The sequence below is a fragment of the Mesoplodon densirostris genome, chromosome 7 (assembly GCF_025265405.1).
Source record: "Mesoplodon densirostris isolate mMesDen1 chromosome 7, mMesDen1 primary haplotype, whole genome shotgun sequence".
In the NCBI taxonomy this organism is placed as follows: domain Eukaryota; kingdom Metazoa; phylum Chordata; class Mammalia; order Artiodactyla; family Ziphiidae; genus Mesoplodon; species Mesoplodon densirostris.
In genome coordinates, this window is record NC_082667.1 from 13,885,858 (window position 1) to 13,909,764 (window position 23,907).

The 23,907-nt window shown below is 40.8% G+C and overlaps 1 protein-coding gene across 20 annotated transcripts in view; it reads left to right on the forward strand.

The window, feature by feature from the left end:
* Positions 1-23,907, forward strand: part of CELF1 (CUGBP Elav-like family member 1) — a 72,363-nt gene that overhangs the window by 19,678 nt on the left and 28,778 nt on the right. For 12 of the 20 annotated variants that reach the window (XM_060104717.1, XM_060104713.1, XM_060104716.1 and 9 more), the window contains exons 2-3: positions 17,952-17,992; positions 23,252-23,403. The exons of 1 other annotated variant lie outside the window; for it this stretch is intronic. In XM_060104717.1, coding sequence (XP_059960700.1) covers positions 23,333-23,403 — 71 coding nt within the window. In that variant the 5' untranslated portion in view covers positions 17,952-17,992; positions 23,252-23,332. Of the gene's footprint in view, positions 1-4,028; positions 4,176-17,951; positions 17,993-21,935; positions 22,003-23,251; positions 23,404-23,907 lie in introns of those variants that run through there. 7 more of the 20 variants (XM_060104732.1, XM_060104733.1, XM_060104714.1 and 4 more) reach the window with 6 other exon arrangements.

Here is a 23,907-nt window from a genome sequence, read left to right on the forward strand (position 1 = left end):
TTTTTTCACTCTTCTTCTTAAAGTCTGGTCCCCATCTTCCAACCAACTCCCATGCCCCACAGCCATCCTTTTGGCTCTGACATTGCTTCTTAATTCCAAACAGCCATATTCCATGAGCTCCTAGAAAAGAGAGAGAAAGAAATCACCAATCTCTTTTGGCTGCCTTGCAGTCAGTGCCATTTTTACCAAATGGTCTGCTCTGTGACCATGTCCTCTTTTGACTGGGCCCACATTAAAGTGTGTCCCAAATGCTATCTTGATATATGTCCTCACTAGCAATCTTGTTTTTTAAGTCTCCATTTACAGGTTGATTCACAGTGGGAGGGAGAGCCATGTTCAGAAACTTTCTGATAGCCTGATTTTTCTTGTCTTTCATTTCTTTGCTTCTATTTATGTTCTTTGTACCTCTTCCTTGAGCTTGCACCTTCTGCATAGATGACTGTATTATATCATCTTTGAGGCTGCAAAATAAAAGTTGGAAGATTTTAAAGTTCCCAGAATAATGTTGTCGCCCACATTGCACATATGTCACATTTTGAGTTTACTAGTTAAGCCTCTAAATATGTACTTTATATACAGTATGTGCAGTGTGATGACTTAGGTTGCCATGAGAACCTAAAAATTTTAGGCTTAAATGGTTCAGTAACAGACACATTTTTTTTCCTTTATTGTCTTAGAGGAAGGCTAGGTTTTTGTTTTATCTAATACACTTTTTACAAATTGAGATATTAGGCAGTGGCTATTCTCAGATATCACGTCTTGCTGACAGGATGGGTAGCTTCTTTGTTTGCCTATTATCGGTCTTCTTTATTCCAATCTTCCATGCTCTAGTTTTTTCCCTCTCTACCTGTCTCCTATTACTTTCTGTGCTACAGGATAGAATTAGAAGTAGGAAACTGGAGGCCTTAGCTTCTTAAAAAAACAAGTACACCTGGTAAGAGAGGAAGTATCTAGTGGGATGTTCCTAAGCACATCTACAGAATTCCACTCTCCTGTAAACTTCCTGAGATGAGCTGTAGTAGTAAAATTTGCTTGGGAAAAAAAATTTTTTTTTAAATTGAGGTTATGGTTGATTTACAATAGCTTGAGAATTTTTTTTGAGAAATACTTATTTGTTTATTTAGGCTGCGCCGGGTCTTAGCTGTGGCACATGCGATCCTCATTGCCACGTGTGGCCTCTTTAGTTGCGGCACGGGAACTCTTAGTTGTGGCATGCATGTGGGATCTAGTTCCCTGACCAGGGATCAAACCCAGGGCCCCTGCATTGGGAGCTCGGAGTCTTACCCACTGGACCACCAGGGAAGTCTGAGAATTTTTTTAAAAAGGCATTATGTTAGTCTGCATCTAAAACAATTCAGGTTCTTTTGAATTGGGATATATTGTTTTGAATAATTTCTTGGCCAGGGTGACTTGTTTATTCTTGACTAGGTTTAGTCATGAAGATTCCCTTCTTATTGGACTAGGAAGTGCAAGAGGAGATGACAGAATGTTAGAGATGAAACAAACTATATATTGTTTAGTCTTTGGTTCTTAAACCTGTTTTGGATCATGAACCCCCTTTGAAAATCTGTTAAAAAGCTATGGACCCATTTCCCTATAAACATAAATTAAGTACATAAATATATTTTACATATATATAAAATTTTGCACATAATACAGTGGGGTTTATGGGATCCACGAAATATCCGTGAATTCTATAGGTCTGTGGACCCTAAATGTGGACTCCTGATCTGGTCCAATACCATTTTTCACTTGAGGAAGCAGGTAACAGGAAAGAAATGACTTGCCAATGGCCATGCTATAGGTGTGTATAGCCATTTTGATTTTGTGGTTATACTTTAACCACCCTTGGTGTATACAATTGTGGTGTTTTACGTTGTGTTGTTTATCTTTACGTAAGTAATCTTAATGGGTAATTAAAGCTGTGATCTCACCCCAAAAATAACATAGTAGTCCACAATAAAATACACTTTGGGAAATCAAAGTTGCTATAACAGGCCTGCTCAGAAAAATTAAATGTATTTTAAAAAAGGTATAAGACACTAACACAGTTAAGAGATTTTAAATAAAATGTTGAACACTTGCATGTCTGTGTTTTGTGGGACATGAAAATGCCTCTACTGCTGGAATTCTGCTGTGCTCTTTTCTCTCTCTCTTTTTTTTTTTTTTTTTTGCGGTATGCGAGCCTCTCACTGTTGCGGCCTCTCCCATTGCGGAGCACAGGCTCTGGACACGCAGGCTCAGCGGCCATGGCTCATGGGCCCAGCCGCTCCGCGGCATGTGGGATCTTCCCAGACCGGGGCACGAATCTGTGTCCGCTGCATCGGCAGGCGGACTCTCAACCACTGCGCCACCAGGGAAGCCCTCTTTTCTCTTTTTAAAAAAAAAAAAAAATTTAATTAATTTTTGGCTGCGTTGGGTCGCCGGTGCTGAGCACCGGCTTTCTCTAGTTGCGGTGAGCGGGGGCCACCCTCTTCATTGTGGTGCGTGGGCTTCTCATTTCAGTGGCTTCTCTTGTTGCGGAGCACAGGCTCTAGGCACGCGGGCTTCAGTAGGTGTGGCACTCGGGCCTGATCAGTAGTTCTGGCTCACGGGCTCTAGAGCGCAGGTTCAGTAGTTGTGGCTCATGGGCTTAGTTGCTCCGTGGCATGTGGGATCTTCCCGGACTAGGGCTCGAACCCCTGTCCCCTGCATTGGCAGGCAGATTCTTAACCACTGAGCCACAGGGGAAGTCCCTGTGCTCTTCTTTTTCAGCACGTCAAACAGAGTGTGGACAAGGCTCTGCCTTGCACCATGAGATCTAGGTGGTGGGATTGAGAGATCAGTTTTGCTATAATTTGGCATCCTTTGCTCATCATTACTACATTACCTACAAAAGGTAAAAAGAAAATTTCAAATGGTCAATTTGCCTATAAAATATACTAAAGTAAATAATTATGGTGAACCAATTAATTTTAAGAATTTGAAGAGTTTTCTTTTTTTTCAGTTTTAGAGAAAGCGTTTTGCTGGGGTGCAACCTAGTATGTTTATTTATGTCCCATAAGCTGGAGGATTGTGCACACACATACACCAGACATGTCAGTGATGGAAAGGAACTAGGCAGTGCTCTCCTCTCTGGAGCTCCCCTTCATGACTGGGTGACTTAGCAAGTATTTTGTAACCAAAGATCTCAAATGCACAGTAAGTATTGGTTGATTCATTGAGAACTAAAGTACAGAATCATTTGAGCCCATCAACCACGTATTCTCTTTCCTTTTTTGATTCCCTGCCTTTTTTTTTTTTTTTAAACCATGCATTTCTTATCTTTGGAGAGTTCACTCTGGCCAGAAATTAAGCTTTTCATATATTTCACATTGAGATGAATCTGAATGAATTGTTCCAAGCAAAGTAATTTTTAGAACATAAACATTTGACTTCTGATTATATAAGCCAGCATCCTGGGAAATATATTTTAAAAGTTGTATCAAATTTATTTTAACTTGTAAATCAGAAGAAAAGAAAAAGAGAGACCTAAAACTGTCTGAGAGTTGGAATGAGACCTTCATTCTGAAAGCAGCAAAGGGCCCGTGAAGTCTAGGACCCTTCACACACATGCGGAATAACCTTTTTTGCATGTTAAGTTCCAGGATTTAAATGATAAATTAAGCCTCATGGCTGCTGCTGGCCTGGTAAGAGTGCAGCCTGCTGAAGTTCTCACAGTGTCTTTCCTGTTTGCTGTGGCAGAGGGATTCTTGGTGTAAGTGACTGAAATTATCGGGAAGTTCCTTGGCCAAAATAGAATCTCAAACCTTTCTTCAAGTACCAGCCTGTGTGTTTCTGTTTTTTGTCTGGAGCATGTGAACACAGTGCATGTGTGTGAGATAATTGGGCTTTCACTAATGGCCCCCTTTCAGCAACCATGTATGGATAAAGCTGTTCAGGTCCCTGCTCCTCCCTCTCTGAGCAGGGAGGAGGACCTATTTTGCTGAAGCTGCTGTTCCACTTTTCAGCTTTCTATATTTGTACAGCAACAGCAGGAGCAGCCCACTAGCTCGGCCGCGTGGCTGCCCTGTGCGCCCATCCTGGCTCTGGCCTGCTCAGGCCTCAGCCAGGGCTTGCAATTTGTGTTCTTACGTGCGTCCATCTGTCTGTCTGTGTACATTGCTGTGGAGGACTGAGGTTTTCAAGTTGAAGAGGTGACCCGTTTGTCTTTTTTGTTTTGTTTTGTCAATTATAAATGGTAAAGAATGTTTCAGAATCTTGGGGATGGGGTGAGGAGACAAGGTTTGTATTATTTAACAAAATATATTTTAGGGAGAGGATGCCAAACTGGTAATCCAGTCAGAAATGGTCTCTGGGTTCTCTTAGAAACTTTTCTCATTGAAGTAGTAGTGTTTTTTCCCTTTTGTTTTTCACTTGTCACAAAGCCCAGTTCTTAGGGGTGGAAATGAATTCCTTTCCTGGCACACAAATTTCCTGATGTAAGATTTGAGTAGAAAAGGTTGAGACACGTTTACCCCCTTAAGAAATGACCTCATACACATCTTTTTGGAAGAGGGTACAGTAGGGGCTAAGCCTCTTCCCTTGGCCTTTTGCTGGGAAAGGAACTGTGGGAAATGCCCTGTTGCTTTGGGCTTTGCAGTGGCCTATGCTGTTTGCACAGATTCAGAGTGCTTTGTAAAGTTTGGCCTTACCAGAGGGCTTGTAATGTTTTTTGGTGTCATGTCTATTTAAGGAATAGTAGGGGACATGACATGCAGACAGATTTCAGTTTATTTCCAAAGAGTATTGGATTTGTTACATTTTTAAGGAGTACTCTCGGGCTTTGTTATGAGATATTCTGATTAGACAGAAATGAATTGCTCGATCTTGATCAACTTAAGTCTAAATTCAAGTTGGTTTCTTTGTTTTACCCTTTCCTTTTACTCCCCTCCCCCATCCCCCCCATGAGTCATAAGCATGCCGAGTTGGGAATAGAACTTGTCAGCTGAGTAGGGATGAGACAGTTCTCTGCACATATTTGTAACTGTGGCCCATGAGGAGAGTAAAGGACTTAAAATGCTGGAGAAATACATTCACTGAGACAGCTTCTTCTGTGGCTGTGTGGTATGGTTGCAGGGTTCCATGTGACCATTTACTGATGTATTCTCCCTTTGAATCACTTAGGAGTCTGTTGTTCTGTGACTTGTCCATTGTTGGCTTCAGGTGTATGTGTTTGTGTAGGGCCTAGGACCTGGTGCTGAGTCTCTCATGGGTCCTACATACTTGATGACTTTATAAAATACTGTTGAGTGTGGCATTAAGTGGGCTTCAGCTTCCCCTTGGCAACTCTTAGTGCCTGTCTCATTTTGCCATTCTACTAATGTTTTCTCATTTATACCATGAATCACTATACACCCTCTTTAGGGGCTATCATTGGAGATTAAAATCAGTGGCAGCTCTGATTTTACTGCTCAACCTCAATAAAGGACACTGTGGTTTAGCACATCTCTATTTCAGCTTTCCCTTTGTTCTTGATCTTTAAAAAAATTTATAATTTTCCTGGTCTCATTAGTTGTTATTTTTTTCATTGTGTGCTTTTTGAAAGCTTCCATAAATCCTTTTTTGATATGACGCAGGAGGGTAATAAATAAATGTTTATAAATAAATAAGTGCTCTTAGAACAAGTGGTTCAGTATTTCGTAATGAAGGTTACACTTACACTGGACGAGAACAGGCCCAGTTGAAGATTTATCAGCCAGTCATTGCCTTCTTATCTACACCCCTCCCTCTCCTTCTAATAGGAAATATTTCTGTATAATCTTAGGTACTCCATTTTGTTGGGATTGACATCTACACACTGCTGTATTTAAAGTAGATAACCAGCAAGGACCTACTGTATAGCACAGGAAACTCTGCTGAATATTCTGTAATAACCTTAATGGGAAAAGAATTTGAAGAAGAATAGAAAAAAATTAAATTAAAGTCTTAGGTACTCCTTTTTGAAGAGAAACAATCCTCTCCCACCATAGGCACCAACCTTAGTGCCTGGAATAATAATGACAGCAAAAGTTTATTGAGTGGTTTCTGTGTGCCAGGCACTGTTCTAAATGCTTTTACATACATGAGTTTTAAAATTCTAACAAACATCTTCTAAAGCAGATACAGTTACCATAACCATTTGGCAGATGAGAAAACAGGTATAAAGAAGTTAAACAATTTACCCAAAGCTAAACCTGGCTAGTAAGCTCAAAACTGGGATTCAAAAGCAGTGGTGTGGGAGCTTCCCTGGTGGCGCAGTGGTTAAGAATCCACCTGCCAATGTAGGGGTCAGGGGTTCGAATCCTGGTCCGGGAAGAGCCCACATGCCACGCAGCAACTAAGCCCATGTACCACAACTACTGAGCCTGCACTCTAGAGCCCACAAGCCACAACTACCGAGCCCGCGTGCTACAACTGCTGAAGCCCGCGTGCCTAGAACCCGTGCTCCGCAACAAGACAAGCCACCACAGTGAGAAGCCTGCGCACCGCAACAAAGAGTAACCCCCGCTCGCCACAACTAGAGAAAGCCTGTGTGCAACAACGAAGACCCAGTGCAGCCAAAAATAAAATAAATTAAAAAAAAAAAAAGTCGTGTGACTCCAGAATCTGAGTGTAGGGTGTATTATAGGCTTATAGTCAATATTTGACTATTAATTTTATTAATACATTCTGAATTTTATTTGGGGATTTTTGAATCATGAATCAGTTTAACCCAGTTTCATTTTAGAATTTCCTTCTGAAAATGACTACAGTATATGACTTTGGTTTTGCAGGTCTCTGTCAACTAATTCATTTTTTGATGATAAAAAGCTGGAAGGCAAACAGTCTGTGAAGCATTCCCAAAATTACTAATTTATCTCTGCTAGTGCCAGACTGTTTACTGAAGATATTGAAAGCAGAGTTAATTTTAGTTTCTTTAACTCTTGGTCCCTGTGCTACACATCTTCAGGAGAGGCCTTCATAGCGGAGCATGGGAAGGGAAGACTGGCAGAGTTTACCTAATCCACTAGCTGTAATCTGTGTGAGTATAACAGGATAATAGGGAGATGTGTTTAAAAGAAATGATGATGGGACAATTATTGGTAGGCTGAGTAATTTCAGTGGAGGGTAGCAAAAATGTTATTCCATCTTAGACAATGTGATTAAATAGCACAAAAGTTTGATTTAGACAGGGAAGAATCAGTTCTTCTAAGGTGTTTGTCTCTCTCAAATTGATGACAGATTTTCTCTAACCATAAGTGCTTTCCCTTGTGTATATGCTGTCCTATGTTTTTTGTTTGTGTAAATCTTGTCTTCTGAACAGGGATGGGAATTGGGCCTTTTTTGTACCCTCTGCTTCTAGGTATAGAGTTGGATGTTCTCTATGTGTGTTTTTTGATGGATAGATCTCCCATTTTACAGAGAGCTTGTTTTTGTAAAAATGAAATCAAAGCACTGACAAGTTTAATTTTGTGGAACAGTGGGATTTTTTTTAGGAGTGATTTGAAGGAGGTGACAGAGATCATATAAATGGGTATTTAAATGTGAGAAGCACTTTTAGAAGCACAATTTGAGAGTGATGAAAGCATGATAATTGAAGTCACTTTTTTTTAAAGTGACAATATTAAAGAGATATTTAGAATTTGCCCTAGGACTGCACATCCTTTGGGATGAATCAAGTCATGCTGAACATGCGCCCTGATTGGCTGAAGCAAAGGTGTAATTTTTGTATTTTCTGGCATAAAACCTAACTATCTCAGGAAGCGTCTCTACAGAAAGAAGTGGTTTCTGGTTTTGTAGAATTATGACCTTAAGAACAGAAAGAGATTGAGTAGAGTTTCCTGCTTTTCAACAGAATAGGACAAACCTCCTGAGACAAGACCATATGGAAGCATCCTGCTGAGTGCCCATGTGTTTAGGGTGAGGTTGGGGCAGATGGTACAGGCAGGGTTCCTGGCTGCTTGGTCAAAGATTTTGGAGATGATAGAAGTTAGATGTTAGGTACTGTGGAAGAACTGTTGTATGTTGTGTATATTGGGCATGTTAGCCTAAGAGTTGGAGTGAGCTCAGTGAGAGGATATTGATGTATTTGGTAGTGTTGGGGGTAAGATAAGGGAAGAGGTGGGGAGATGTTGACCTGGAATGATAACCTGCAATTCAATCTTAACCTCCTTCTGAGATTAAGGAGGGGGACACAAGATACGGTGTGAGAAACAAGATTCCAGATCCTTGGCCTCTTCTGTTCTCTAGAGCCTTCAAGTAAGATATGGCAGGACTGTAGGATTTTTCTATTTAAGCTTGAAGCTGTTTTGATTCCTTTTTGAGGTACTAGGCCAAAAGCTGTATTTATAGAACTTGTTTTGACACATTATCTCACCCTGTCCTTTGCCTTCCTTACTGGAATCCAGCTAATGTTGCACTCTGCCTGGCAGGAAAGGTTGATTGAAGAAATGTACACATAGATATACAGCTGAGTGATTGAAAATACCTCCAAACTGTGTAAATAGTCCAGCTGTAACATTTGCCGTCAGTTGAGTTGCTGGGATGATTTCAAATGGTATAATATATTTACTCAGCTCACATGTGGTAGGTATACTGCTGGTTAACCTGGACATTGCCTGTTTCCACACACAAGTTTCTGGCAAAGCAGGAAAAAAAATACAAAAATAACGTGCTTGTTTTGTAACAGAGCTTGAATTGGGATTTTTCTTTGTCCCTCATAATTTCAAGAGTTTTCTTTAAAAAAAAATTTCTGTAGAATAGTTAACATATCCATACGTAGACAATTCAGTCAGTATTCCACTTCTGCAACCTTGTTAGCAATTTTTTCTTTATCCTTCCAGAGATATTCTATTTGTGTACAAGCCATGTGTAAACCCTTTCTTTTTTTTTTGGCTGCGCCACGATGCTTGAGGGATCTTAGTTCCCTGACCAGGCATCAAACCCGGGCCCCGGCAGTGAAAGTGCTAAGTCTTAACCACTGGACCGCCAGGGAATTCCCAATCCTTTCTTATATAAATATATCCTCCTGATCAGTCCTTAGTGGTACATTGGAACTGCCTTTTTCTCTTTAATAGCTACAGAGTGTTCTATTATGTCTCTGTACTATAGTTTATTTAACCAGCACCCAACTGATATGCATATGTTTCCAGTTTTTGCTATTATAAACAATGTTCTTATGTATGCCCCTTTGTGTACATCAGGTGCAAACTTATTTGAAGGCTGTACTTCTAGAACTGGAGTTGCTGAATTGCTGGATTCAAAGGGCATGTGCAGGTTTCAATACTGATAAGATATTTAAGATCATTTTTTATATTTTGCAAGTGCTATTATCAATTGAAGACTAGAAAGATTTTTTTAATTTTATTAAAGTATAGTTGATTTACAACATTGTGTTAATTTCTGCTGTACAGCAAAGTGATTCATTTATACATATATAAATTCTTTTTCATCTTCTTTTCCATTATGGTTTATCACAGGATATTGATTATAGTTCCCTGTACTATACAGTAGTGCCTTGTTGTTTATCAGAATAGAAAGATCTTAATGCGTGGCAGTCAAACTACTACCCCAGGGCTTCCCTGGTGGCGCAGTGGTTGAGAGTCCACCTGCCGATGCAGGGGACACGGGTTCGTGCCCTGGTCCGGGAAGATCCCATATGCCGTGGAGTGGCTGGGCCCGTGAGTCATGGCCACTGAGCCTGCGCGTCCGGAGCCTGTGCTCCGCAATGGGAGAGGCCACAACAGTGAGAGGCCCGCGTACCGCAAAAAAACAAACAAACAAAAAAACTATTACCCCAAACAGTTACTGGAATGAATATATGACCTGAAAGGAAAGACCTACAGACACTGTCCTGAGATAAGTTGAACTATCAAAACCAGCAACCATTATTGCTGGAGAAGAGGCATGTTGCCTAGAGTAGGGAAGAGTAGCCCCTCCTTTTAAAAAATTTTTTAGGGGACGTGGTGATGGTAGCTGAATCTGCAAGCCAGATATATTTCTTTTACTCTCAAAATGTTAGTTCCACCCATTTATGATCTCTGCCTTAGAAAAACATTTGTGGTCCATGTCTCATTCAGTCCTTTGCCCTTAAAACTACTCAGATGGATATCATGAGACCAGTCATCAAAATCAGCCTATAAATTCCAAGTACTTGTTATGCCTAAAGTTTAATAATCACCTCAGAAAAATAAAAGCAGACTAATATTTTGAGTTCCCCTCCAAAAAAGCATATTACAGACTGGTTTATTTTACCAAATAGAGTGCTGTGACTCCAGAAAGTAAAAATCGTACTGGCTGCTTGTGGAACCTGGGTCACTTAGTCCGGTATCTTCACTTTAGTTCCCTCATCTGGAAAATGGGAATGAAAATGCTGAAGAATCTCCTTTGAGCACTCAGGAGAATAAAGTCATTTCCAGAAGGTTATGTATTATAGAAATGACTCTTCAGAGACATCAAGATTATAAGGTAATTTTAAAAGTAACTCTGACAGTGTTTTAGAAAAAAAAATTAGTCACATTCTGCCTACATGGTACTAACATATGGTGCAGCCCTGATGAGCTGCACAAGTGGGCTGAAATCAAAATGCATTTGGAGAGAGGAGCAGTAGTGACTCACTAGATGAGACAGATTTGGCCTTATGGCCGGGCAGTGAAACTAAGGCGGAACTGGTGGTCTTTGAACATGCCAAATTTTAGCAAATGATACATGAATATTATGGGAAATTGGAATGACTGAGCCCTTGGGTGTGGATTAGGTGCTTTGTCAGTGTCTCAATCCTTGTAGCCCTCTGTATCTTTAGAGCCCCCACTTCTGCCACACAGTGGGGAACCTTTGCTGCCTCTGACTTCTGTGCATGGTTCCCTGTGTCTTTGGGAGGTAGAAGCTGCTAGGCAAATATTTAACACTGATATGCCTGGAACATTGGGTTCAAACTAGAAAGATACATAGGACAGTTAGCAGTTCTTCCCAGAGAAAGCTGCACATTAGCTTAGCTACCATATGTAAATTGCTGCTGCTACATCCAGCAATTTTGTCACCCAGGGCTGACAGTGCTGCCAAGGAAACAGGAGGAGCTAAAGACAGAATGAGATTCCTACTCCCCTCCCCCCACAATAGAGAGCTGTATGGGGAGGAGAGAGGGAATACTTAATGGGGATTTGAGAATTACTTGGAGAGTATAGGCATTTTGGGAGGAAGTAGGAAAAGAGATTTTTTAAAATGTATTTTGCATTCCCTGTCTGCCTCACCTGAGCACCTCCAAAATGGAATGCCTCTTAGGTGAGATGAACTCTTGTTTAGCTGTGTACGTAGTCATATGGAAAGATCATATAACTAAACAGGAGATGGCAGATCAGGGAAAGGAAGAAGAACAAAGTCCAACTCACCACAATTCAACTTTGTGAACCACTTTTTGTAGCAGTTTCAGAGGATTTAATAATTATGTTGGGGCTTCCCTGGTGGTGCAGTGGTTAAGAATCCGCCTGCCAATGCAGGGGACACGGGTTAGATCCCTGGTCCGGGAAGATCCCACGTGCCACGGAGTAACTAAGCCTGTGCGCCACAAGTACTGAGCCTGCTCTCTAGAGCCCGCGAGCTGCAACTACTCAAGCCCGCGTGCCTAGAGCCCAGGCTCCACAACAAGAGAAGCCACCGCAATGAGAAGCCTGCACACTGCAATGAAGAGTAGCTCTCCACTCGCGGCAACTAGAGAAAGCCCACGCCCAGCAACGAAGACCCAACTCAGCCAAAAATTTAAAAAAAAAAAATTATGTTGGCTTTGTCAGATAGGTGTTATATGTATTGTTTGTGATATACAGATAAGGATGATATTGGTAAAGTCAGGCTTTATGCCAGTTCTGACTCTTGATTTTTTTTAATAGATTTATTTATTTAATTTATTTATTTTTGACTGCGTTGGGTCTTTGTTGCTGCACGCGGGCTTTCTCTAGTAGGCATGCGGGCTTCAGTAGTTGCGGCACGCGGGCTCAGTAGTTGTGGCTTGCACAACTAGCCACAACTGTGGCTCTGGAGCACATGGGCTTAGTTTTTCCATGGCGTGTGGGATCTTCCCAGACCAGGGCTCGAACCCCTGTCCCTTGCATTGGTAGGCGGCTTCTTAACCACTGCGCCACCAGGGAAGCCCCCTGACTCTTGATTCTTAAATATGGGCTGCTCACAAGAAAATGTTTATAATTGTCACATGAAGAAAGTGTTGTCATTTTGCATAACAGTGTTAACACTACTGAACTGTACACTCAAAAATGGTTAGATAGTAAACTTTTCTCTCTTTTTTTGGCTGCACTGTGTGCAGCTTGTGGGATCTTAGTTTCCTGATCAGGGATCGAACCCGTGCCCCCTACATTGGAAGTGTGGAGTCTTACCCACTGGGCCGCCAGGGAAGTTCCTGTGTATTTTTAACCACAATTTTTTTTTTTTTTTTTTAAAGCTGGGGAAAAATTGTTGCCTCTAAAGAGAGGATGAGCATACTGGCCAGTGGCGAAGGAGATGAGGTTGAGATCTGTTTATAATCTTCTCTCCTAGGGTCAGGGAGAGAACACACGTATATGACTCAGTCAGTAAAGAATCAGAAGCCCCAAACTTAAGAGTGAATCATGGAAATAGTAGCCACAGAGCAAGTGTCGGAAGATGGGGGGTGGGGAACGGTTTTTATATACCCCACAGAGGAAGTGTCACGTTTTATCCCTGCTGACCAAGACAAATCAGAGCTAAGCCTGATGTACAGGACTCAGGCTGTTTAACATGGAACAGTTTACTACTGTGGAAGGAGATGCTCTGGGAATGATAAGAATAGAAGAACGGCATTTACTGTGTGTTTCAGTGTATCTGTTTAATCCACCTAATCACCCCCATTTTACAGATGAGCAGGACAGTTAGTGGTTAGTGTTTCAGTCTTGAGTCCACCTATTTGTTGCTGAATACTTTTACACATTTTATTTCATTTGATGCTCTAGTCTTTGAGTAGATTCTACTCACTATTAGTTGTGGAATCTGGTGGCAGCTGCCATTCCCTGGCTGCAGATTCCTAGGGAAAACAGGTAGAGTGGCTAATCCAGACAAACTCAGCTGGATTTAGCACTAATCCCTGGTGGAGTTCTGCATCATGAAGAGCTTGGCTAGCTAGGATAGCTTCCAAAGTTGATCCTTTTATCTGGTTATTTGGCTTTCTAGGGTATGGGGGTGGGAGGACATGCAGTTTTCCAAAGCAGTAAGCCCAACCTTCTTATCGAGCCAGCCGTATAACAGGAGGAAAAAGAAAGAAGTGAGGGCGTTGCAAACAGTCTAAAAGGTAACAAACTTTTTTTTTTTTTTTGCGGTACGCGGGCCTCTCACTGCTGTGGCCTCCCCCACCTCGGAGCACAGGCTCCGGATGTGCAGGCCCAGCGGCCATGGCTCACGGGCCCAGCCGCTCCGGGGCACGTGGCATCCTCCCGAATCGGGGCACGAACCCGCGTCCCCTGCATCGGCAGGTGGACTCAACCACTGCGCCACCAGGGAAGCCCCAAACATTTTTGAAAAGCACGATTTTCCTAAGTCATTCCTATTATTTGTCTCTTCCAGTTAGAGATTTGTACAGTGGCTTGAGTGTATTCTGGGCATCCATTTGGTTCCTTTTGAGATAATGTGTATAGTTAAGTCCCCTTTTACAGGTGAGGAAATTGACACTTAAGAGATGTTAATGAACTTGATCAGAGTCACGCATCTACTGAGTAACAGCAGGAAGTTTTCACTACCTTTAATCAGATCTCTCTCAGGACAGTTGAGACTTTGGACATTTACCTGCTTACAAGATTTGCCTAAGAAAAAAGATCAGATTCAACTTTATGGCGCTTAGCATTTTAAACAGTCTTTTCTGTGGTTTGTGTGCATGATCTTCCTTATAGACAATTTTTAACCTGATGTTCTACAGGACCCAGACTGTTCATTGTAGAGCAACTTATTACAGTGTAAGGAGATGCTCTGGGAAAGATGTGGCTAGGAGAAGGGAGTTTACTGTGTGCTTCAGTGTATCTGTCAGGCTTTCAACCAAGGTTCCAACTGCCTGGCATTATATTCATTCCATCCAACTCGTTCATTGCCTGGATTTATGTGATCTTGAGAGTTACTTCATTGTGTCTTTTCTCATCTGTAAATGGAGATAAAATAGGTAGGAGCATTAAATATAAAGGACTGAAAACACCGCATGGCGTACAGTACTCAAAACATGTTAGCTTTTATAATTGTAGCCACTTGTAAATGACTGGACATTTCTCCCTACTTTCCGGTGATAAGGTGTGCAGATTTTAAATACCATATACCATCAATTTGAGGATGCACGCATTTACCATTGATGGCATCTTAAATTCCTTGATTTGTGATAACCTGTTAGATTCGAAGAGAAAAATCTGCAAAAAACTATTCATCTCAAAGCTGGATATAAAATCAGTGAATTATCTATTATTTTGAATTATCCAGGCCTGTTTTCAAATTTCCCAGGAGACCTATGGTTACCCTGAGGGCCAGGAGAGGCAAACAGGTAGGATCTGCCTTGCCCCCCTCTATCTTCAACCTGAACAGCTTCACCTTTGTGTTTATGGGAAAAACACTGCATTTAAAAACATTTCAAAAACCTCTCATCTGGATAGTTCAGTTCTTCTTTAGCTCCCTGCTTTATATCCAGGTATTATTGAGAGCACTTACCAACAATTGTTAGTAAGTTAGTGAGTCATGCTCATGAGGCTAGGGTCATGGGTTCAGGCCTTATGTAGGTCACTGAGAATTACTGTGCCTGTTACCAGCCTCTGTATCTGGAGTTTGGTTCAGTGCATACTATGTAAGAGCTGTTGATGGTGACTGAGTCAGTGACCATCTATCTTCCTGTAAAGGACTGTGTTTTGTTATTTACTCAAGATACAGGCCAGCAGAAAACTCTGAAAAATAAGAAAGATTCATTACTTTGCCTACACTAAGGGAGGTGTGTAGGAGATCTGAGACCTTTCCTATCAGCCCTGAGAGATGATACCGTTCATTCACTCTTACATCCTTGAAACATGTAAGTTCCAGGATATATTCCAAAACCAAATATAAATTAATTCCAGATTATTTATTGTGGCATAGGTACTTTGCCTTTCAGAGTCCCCTGTACCATTGACTTGCCAAGTACAATTTTAATACATCATGGCAGGTCATGTTTGGAACATCTAAACATATCAGGAGCAGACAGTCCTGCTCGTTTCCCTCCATCCTTGTCTGTTGCGTTGCTCCCCACCCCTCCTAACTTTTTGGTGCTCCTTTCCCCCCCAACTCTTTTCACCCCTCTTTGTAACCACCTTTATGCCTCCACACACAGTGATTAAGAACATGAAGATAAGATTAATAGGAATAGACTCTGTGGAGCTCCAGGGAAGTACAGGACAAAGGGAGTTCAGGCTTCCTCACAGATCTTAATGCATTTAGTTTGGTTCCCCACAGAAATGAAAGATGTAAAAAACTCAAACCTGAAGCTTCTAGTTTCCATTTAGCTTTCCTCTCTTCCCAAAGCATTTCTGTTTTCTTACAGACAAGGCAACAAAATTTAGGAAAATTAAAACTGGAATGACAAAACTTTTAAAGAAAATACCTTCTTGGGACTTCCCTGGTGGCCCAGTGGTTAAAAATCTGCCTTCCGGGGCTTCCCTGGTGGTGCAGTGGTTAAGAATCCGCCTGCCAATGCAGGGGACACGGGTTCGAGCCCTGGTCTGGGAAGATCCCACATGCCGTGGAGCAACTAAGCCTGTGCGCCAGAACTCCTGAGCCTGCGCTCTAGAGCCCGTGCTCTGCAACAAGAGAAGCCACTGCAATGAGAAGCCTGTGCACTGCAACGAAGAATAGCCCCTGCTCACCGCAACTAGAGAAAAGCCCATGCACAGCAAGAAAGACCCAGTGCAGCCAAAAATAAAATAAATAAATGCAAAAAACCCAAAACACCATTCACTTAAAACAAAGAAAAAGAATCCACCTTCCAATTCAGGGGACGCGAGTTCGATCTCTGGTTGAGGAACTAAGATCCCACATGCCGCAGGGCAACTACTACTGAGCCCGCGTGCCTCAATGAAAGATCCCACATGCCGCAACTAAGACCCGATGCAGCTAAAAAAAACTAAATTAAATTAAACTTTTGTAAAAAGAAAATACCTTCTGTGTTGTGTATTAGCCTTCCCATTGTCCTCTGCAAGTGACCTAGGGCCTGTGTGGAGGAAGACGGTGTGTCCTTTTTTTGTGTGCTTAAGTTTTCTTTAAAAAGTCATTGGGTGACTTAGTAGGGTGATTAATATCCTACTTATGTGTTTGTTTTTTAAATAAATGATTCACTTTCCTTTTTCTCTTGGCTATGCAACTAAGGTTGTTCCTTAGCCCCCTATATATAGGGCTGCTGTGTTCTCTGGGACTTCGATGTGTGTCCTTCATACTTAATATAATGGCCCTTCTTAACAACCCCAAGCCTCTCTTTTGCTCTTTGTGTCCTGGAGATTCCCCAGCTAGCATGCAGTATGAGTCTGGCTTCACAGGGTCACACACTAGCAGTGTTTCTCAACTGTTCCATGCAACATATTGGGAGACATGACTCCTTGTTCTTTTATTTACCCTTTATATCTTCCAGAATAAAACTAACAAGTAGACATTTAACTTGTTCTCTACCCTCCAAGGTAACAACTACTTCAGAGCCCTCTCAAGACACACTGTCTCAGTAAAAGTTTATACTGCCTAGATGGTCACATTTCTCAGGAGAGATAGACCATGGGCTCTGGAGTTAGAATCCCTCATGTAGATTATTTTAGCATCTAAATTCGTAGAGTAATCCCCACCTTAAATGGTTATAATGATACAGGATTGAATGAGGTGTTGTGAATTTAGAAAATGTAAGTTCCTTTCCACTTAATAACTTGATGATGTAGGCAGGTCCAAGAAAGTGCTTGTAGAAGTTTTTTTTGTTAGTGTAGACTTTGCATTAAAATGGTTGGGAGCGTCATTACTTCATTAGCAAAATTGAAGACCAATTAGGTCCATATGAAAAGTCAGATTAAGTACTCAAGCACCCATTTTATGTCAGTCAAGAAATGTCTTTGTGTTCACGGAGGGTAGGTAGAGTGCAGTGTCTCACAGTGAGTTCTGGTTCTAGCTTTGTCTTTGAGAATTCTTAAACTTTCCAGAGTAGACTTGGTGACTTTCAGCAGTTCTCTGTAGACAGGGCCAGGCAGAAAGTACAGTTGGCAGGAGTTGTAGATGGAAGTTTGTAGGAATTTGGGCAGCTTTTATAGAATCAATCTTGCAAGATTGTTCAATAATATTTAAAAATGAAACAGACTGGTTTTATGGTTCCTCTGTTTGCTTTTACCTTCAATTAACTTAGCCATCTTCCGATTTTTTGTTGGTTTCAGTGGTTCACCACCGTCCTGGGGCCACCAATATGCATTTACAAGGCAGGAACTTGGGGTTGGCTTTGAAGAGCTTTATGCCTGGCACCAGCCTTATTCAGGAAGGTTGGTTTGGGGAAATATCATGGCCTCTTCACATTAACAATATGATCGTTAATTGCTAAAAGGATTATACCTTTAGCTTTGTTGTAGTTTCCCACCCAAAAGCAGATGCTAAAAAATGATTGTTTTGGTGACCTAGCTGTGCTACAGTTCAACTTCATAAATCCTAGTCAATGTTTTGCTGTTTGTTGTGACATTTTGTGGTAAGCCTCTTCTTAAGCCTTTTAGTACTTTAGTTCTCCATTTTTAAGTTGATGGTGTTCTTAAATTAACTTTGAGATGTGAAATGTAATTTATCATTAAGGTATTGTATACTTTAAAAATGGGAGAGGGAGAGTTTGTTTTTTATCTTCAGTCTTGGTGACAAAGGGGCTTTTCCTTGGAAAGAAGCTACATATCTGGAATTATGAGAAGTATAGGCATGGGCCACTTATTTTTCTTTCCTTGGTTTTTTAGAGTGAAGACAATAGTCCAGAGAGGGAGGTGGAAAGCTACAGGTATGGGCTTAACTGCTGGATGGGTGTGCTCTGTGGTTTTCTTTTTAACCTTCTTGCATGAGGCCTGTTTTGCAGAAGTGAAAGAATTGCCTTCAGAAAGGTGATGGCTTTTTTCCTACATTATGGGATAAATTTCCTGTTCCTAGGAAGCTAGATTTTTTTTTTTTTTTTTTTTTCTCTTTTCCAACTCTTTCTCCTTAGCTGTTTCCCAAGGCAGGCTTATCTCCCACTTGAACTAGCTGCTGCCTAGTTCTAACAGCTGGGGCTGGACAGAGGGTGGAGAGGGAGAGGGGAGAGGGGAGGGGAGGGTATGTATGTGTATGTATGTACATCTACACACAGCAGCTGCCCAGCTAGCTTTCTTTCCCCTTTGCACTTCATAGCTGGAAGATCCCAAGTAAACAAGAACAAGGATGAGGACAGAACGTAGTGGATTTCACACAGATAATATTACCCTCCTGGAACCAGAAGTTGTTCAACATACTGATTTTTAAATCAGCACTGGAGCCTAAATAAAGCTTAAGCTTACAGTATATTGTTATCAACTAACAATTACACTTAAGTTCCAGAACTAGTTTGGGACCTGAAAATATGACCTGATTTGAATGGTGGTCACAATTTGACAGGACAGTTTATTTGGTCAGGGTTAGTTAGTCCCAGAAGCTCCAAGGAAGGCTCTGAGCTTAATTAACACTTTTGCTGAGAGCACTAAGCATGGAAGAATGTCTTTCTGCTAGTCCTTTGACACTGACTGGGGAGAAGATAGTAGTGATTAAGGATAGGGAGAGGAAATGGAAAACTTAGATTTCAAAAAAGGTAAATTTTCTTGCCTTCAACCTTGTTCTGTCTTCTCATATACCATATATGATAATTTTACAGTCAAACCAACTTGCACACGATTACTAAACTTAGTGCTTTTTGTCTTACAGTGGTTTTAGATTTGGAATGGAAGTTTTTTTGTTTTTTTTTTTAAACTGGAAACTTTATCCAGAGAAGATACGCTTTACAATTCTTGGAGGTATCTTAATAACCTAGAATGAAACTCCTGTCACAGAATTTGGATGCATTTGCTCACAATCTGGAAATAACATAAGCCCTAGGGAAGGAGGAAGGGGGCTTTCTGCCCACATCCTATCAGCAGGCCTTAATTACTAGAAGTGGTTGAGCCTAGCCAGCAGGGCACACAAGACCAAAAAGCAAAAAATGCAGGCGGGAGGCCCAGGAACAAAATCCAACTCGCAGAGATCCTTGGTGGGCACCAGTGTTTTTCAAAGTTTTTAATTTATTGCCAGGTTTTAAACATGGGGGGATTTCAAATAGAAATGGAACTTTTAAAAAATAATAATAATAATAATTCTATTCCTTCTTTTCTTTAAAACCCTCTCCCCGCTTTCAGGAATTTTTTCATTTTCATTGTCTAGATTCTCATGGAAACTCAACAAAGGTTTTTTGTTTTGTTTTAAATTATATTTAACTGTCACATTTTTGCAAAAAGTCTCCCACAAAGTGAGATGTCACAGAGATAATTAGCAATTTAGGTCAGTATATTTTTGCATATGCAAGGTACTAGCTTGGGAGTTTTAGGAGACCCACTAATTACATTAGAAGTACTAAATTTTGGAAATGAAATTCAAGTCCATAAAGGTTTTAGGCTAAATTTTAAGTTATTCTGGTTGGTTATTTTCAAGTGGTATCAATTGGTTGCTTCTTTTCTACATCCCTTATGTACCATTTAACTTCCAGAAGCTCGGGGCGGGGGTGGGGGGGGGTGGGGGAGGGAAGCCAGTCTACTTAACTGCCTTAGATAACCTTATGACTTTTCCCTAGGTTTTTGTACTTTTCCTTAAATAGACTAATGATGGGGATTTTTAATGACATAGGCTCTCTTTTCTAATTTAGTAGTAGGCTCTAATTTCCTTGATGCTCATATAACCAGACTTCAGATTTTTGCCCTTTAAAACACATTTAGATTATTGAGATGGAAGTATAAAATCCCTTCACCTGTCACTGAATTCCCTGGTTACATCAATCAAGATAGACAGCCTGTCGTTTGCACCTACCACCTGGGCTTTTTTGCTCACCTATGCTTTACTTTGCTCTTTCACTCTTTTAACAAAACAAACGCTGTGATTTCTAGCATTTCTCTCTTCTAATCCAGTTTTTAAACTGTTTATTCCCTTCTGATATTCTTTTTTTTTGGAATTTTTGAATTTTATTTTTATTTTTATTATTTTTTATTTTTTTGCGGTATGTGGGCCTCTCACTGTTGTGGCCTCTCCCATCGCGGAGCACAGGCTCCGGACGCACAGGCTCTCAGCGGCCATGGCTCACAGGCCCAGCCGCTCCGCGGCATGTGGGATCCTCCCGGACCGGGGCACGAACCCGTGTCCCCTGCATCAGCAGGCGGACTCTCAACCACTGCGCCACCAGGGAAGCCCCTTATTTATTTTTTATACAGCAGGTTCTTATTAGTTATCTATTTAATACATATTAGCGTATATATGTATACACTATGTATATGTATGTATATATGTATATGCAATCTCCCAATTCACCCCACCCCTTCTGATATTCTAAATGCAGGGTGTGCTATTCTTTTGAGGGTTTCCCTTATCCTCTGATCATTTTTAATGATTTGGGTTATTAATGTTGCAGCAGGCTGATTGCTCCTACCCTCATACAATTAGACTTTAAATTGTTTCCCTTAGAAAAAAGTAGAATATTCAAGGCAAAGAAAACTGAGACAGCCAACCAGGGACAGAAGAGAAAACCATGACTGTAAATTCACAGACATGTGGTAAAAAGAGACTGAGGAAAAGTTAAGGCCTTCTTTTGCAGTGGACCCTGGGTTATAAGCCTGGAATGTGTTTCTGAGCAAGAAATTTTAAAAAACAACTACTTATGGACAGTTTTCTGTGAATAACTTTTTAATTTCTGCCTAACAGCTGCATTTTTTGTATTTCCATAATTGTTTTTTTTATCATCACTTAACTTTGTAACCCTTTTCTAAATTGAGTGACTTGTGATTAATTTCTGTTCTTTCTTTTCACACAAGCATGTTGAATTTAATTATACTGAGATAATTCTTGTGACCTGCCTAAAGAGAATCACCCTCCCTCATGTAATAACATTTCCATCTTGTAGGTTTTAGAAACAGTGCAGCCATATAAATCGTAAAATGAATTTTAAAACATTACAACCTTTGGCTTGGTAAAGATTACTGTAAGGAGCGCACATCTTTCCTACACTGAGCAGTGCTCTTGTTATAGATGTGATTCTGATTACAATAGAGATGTAATTAGTAGTCATGTATTTTTAGTGAATAATAAAAGCATAACAACCAGTGGCCTTCCTGAAAACTGGATTCCTTTTTAAAGGAATCCTTGAACTAAAAAATCTAATTTGGTTGTTAACTGGCCTCACAAAGTTGCTCCTTAGTCTAGGTAGTTTTCTCTAGGAAGAGGCTTGTGATCGACTCCAGTGTACTTAGAAACAAGGACTAGCCTAACCAGTAACTCAGCCAGCCCCAGCTTGGGTTAACATCTTCTTTTTGTCTGGCAATCAGGGCTTGGTGAACTGTGTGTACTGTGTGCCAGTTGCACAGTCTCCTCTCACTTGCAGCCTGTTTTTGCTTCCTCTTTTAATAGGGTGGAAGAAAGCTCCTGTCACTTCTGTCTCTAAAATAGTAGATCACATGGGCAGGGTCTCTGAAAAAAACAGAAAAGCAGTTATCTGCTATTTTAGTTCTAAATTTTGCGTGGTTATGTCTGGATATTGGACAGAAGACACAGTTTCTACCTTCCTCAGTCAGATGCAGACAGGTGTCAGCCATCGTTACACAGACTAGAACATTTAGGCCTGTGCCATGACATTACTGCCTTTCATTATTTTTTGTTAAAGTCATTCTGTATGTTTAGGAGTTCATCTGTTTACCTCTTTACAGGCTGAACATAACTTCTTTTTTTCAAAGTTCCCTGTATTGTGAACTGAGCTTGAGTGAAGTCTTTGAGGTAAGGCAACCCTAATGATAAAAATGGAAAGAAGGCTTGTGAAATTTGGGAGCCTTCAGAGAGACAGTTTTAGAGTCACTGCCTAAATATTGAAATGCCACCATTTGTTGTTTGGAGGGATGTGGAGCTAAATTGAGAATGGCAGTACCACATCTGCCTTGACTGCTAAATATATCCATCTCTGCTGCTCACCCATAATAGAATTTTTATGTGCACATTCATTAATCTTGGTTTTAGGAACAGTTTAAAAGAGGGCAGCCACTGAAGAGACTAGTCTACATTCCTGTTTCCTTCCTTTAAGTGTTTGAGTATTTGTCCCTGGTAGGCCCCAGTTCTTTTTCATTATTATCACTGTGGTGGCTTTTGTTTAGTTTTCTTTTGTTTTTTGTTTCTGTAGAAAGGTCAAACTACTGAAAGAACAGTGTTCCTTAGTACTTTATCAAGAGGCAGAATATACTATTCCATTTTTTCACTTTTTAAATTTTCTGGCAAATTAAGATTCAGAATTAGTAAAGAAGTTTTGCCTTGTGCTACCTAAATGAATGTCAGTGAAACAGCAATTTTTAAAGTTTTCACTGTGGTGAGGAAGCATTAGGTAGCATACTTTGCTCTCAAGACCATCAAGAAAGCAAGGCTGGTCCAGTGCAGGTAGTAGTATAAGAGCAGTATGTTTCTGGTGGCCAGTTCTTCAGCCAGCTTGCCTCTGGCCTGCTTCTGATGGATGGTCTGAACCATTAAATGACTCTTCTGAGGTTAGTTTGGCACCCAAATAGTGCGTTCGTTGCTGTCTTTGGCACGTCGAAAATAAGCTCAAACTAAGGCTAACGACCCAGTTCTTTCTAAAAACATTTTCAGACCACATGAAGTGAACTTTTTTCCCCCCCTTTTCTTTTGCTTCAGGTAGTTTCAGGCTTTGGGGGTCCTCAAAAACTGATTCTCAGGGAGGAGTTTGGAAGATGTGAAACAAGCTTGTGTTTCTTCTGCTCTGTTAGCCACTGCTATCTTCATGGATCTGACACTATTTATCTGACAGTGCACTTAGTACTGCTTCGCCAGGGAAAATCACACAAAACAAGCCTGGCGCATCAGCACTTTCATTGTGTGCTGGGCTGAGCCTCCCTTCACATGGTCACATCCCCCTTTTAATCCAATACTCCCTTCCCCTTCCCCAGTCCTGCCTGTTTCTGTGGCACTTATTGCTGGTTTCCCTGAGCTCCTGTTTCCACTTTGTGTTTTTTGTGGGGCCCAGGAAGCTAAAGCTGTGTGTATTTGTGGATCAGACAAGTGCAGCAAGTTAATAACATTGGCTTCTGAAGGGGAGAGTGAGGTGATGGCTGCGTTTAAGTTGGATTTCCTTCCAGAAATGATGGTGGATCATTGCTCTTTGAATTCCAGTCCCGTGTAAGTATTTTTGTTGTCTCATTTTTATCATAAGTAGAGGAACTGGGCTGTTTTCTTTGTTATTTGATAAAACTGGTCCCTTTCCTTAAAAGAGGGAAGAAAAAATTGGGTGAGGAAGCCAAAGTCCACACTATTGTTATTTTCTGTTGTAGTCTGATTCTCTCTCATTACTGCTGATTTCCTCTAGCTATAAAAGTTTTGTACATAAGGATGCATTTGATATATGACCAGCAACATCAGCTCAAGTGTGCTGGCTCCAGTCCCTTTAAGCTGTAGTTTTCCCATCTGATACATTACAGGGTATTTTTTTAAACCATAGTTTTATTACTTTGGGTTGGGTATACAACTTCAGATAATCTTTTGGGAAGCTATTTATTTGTATGTTTGTTTATTTTTAATGATCAAATTCTTAGACTCCTATCACAGAGGACTGGTAGCTAGGGTGTATTTAGTAGTATATACAGAACGCTGTATTGACATGTAAACTAGTCCTGAACCTTGACT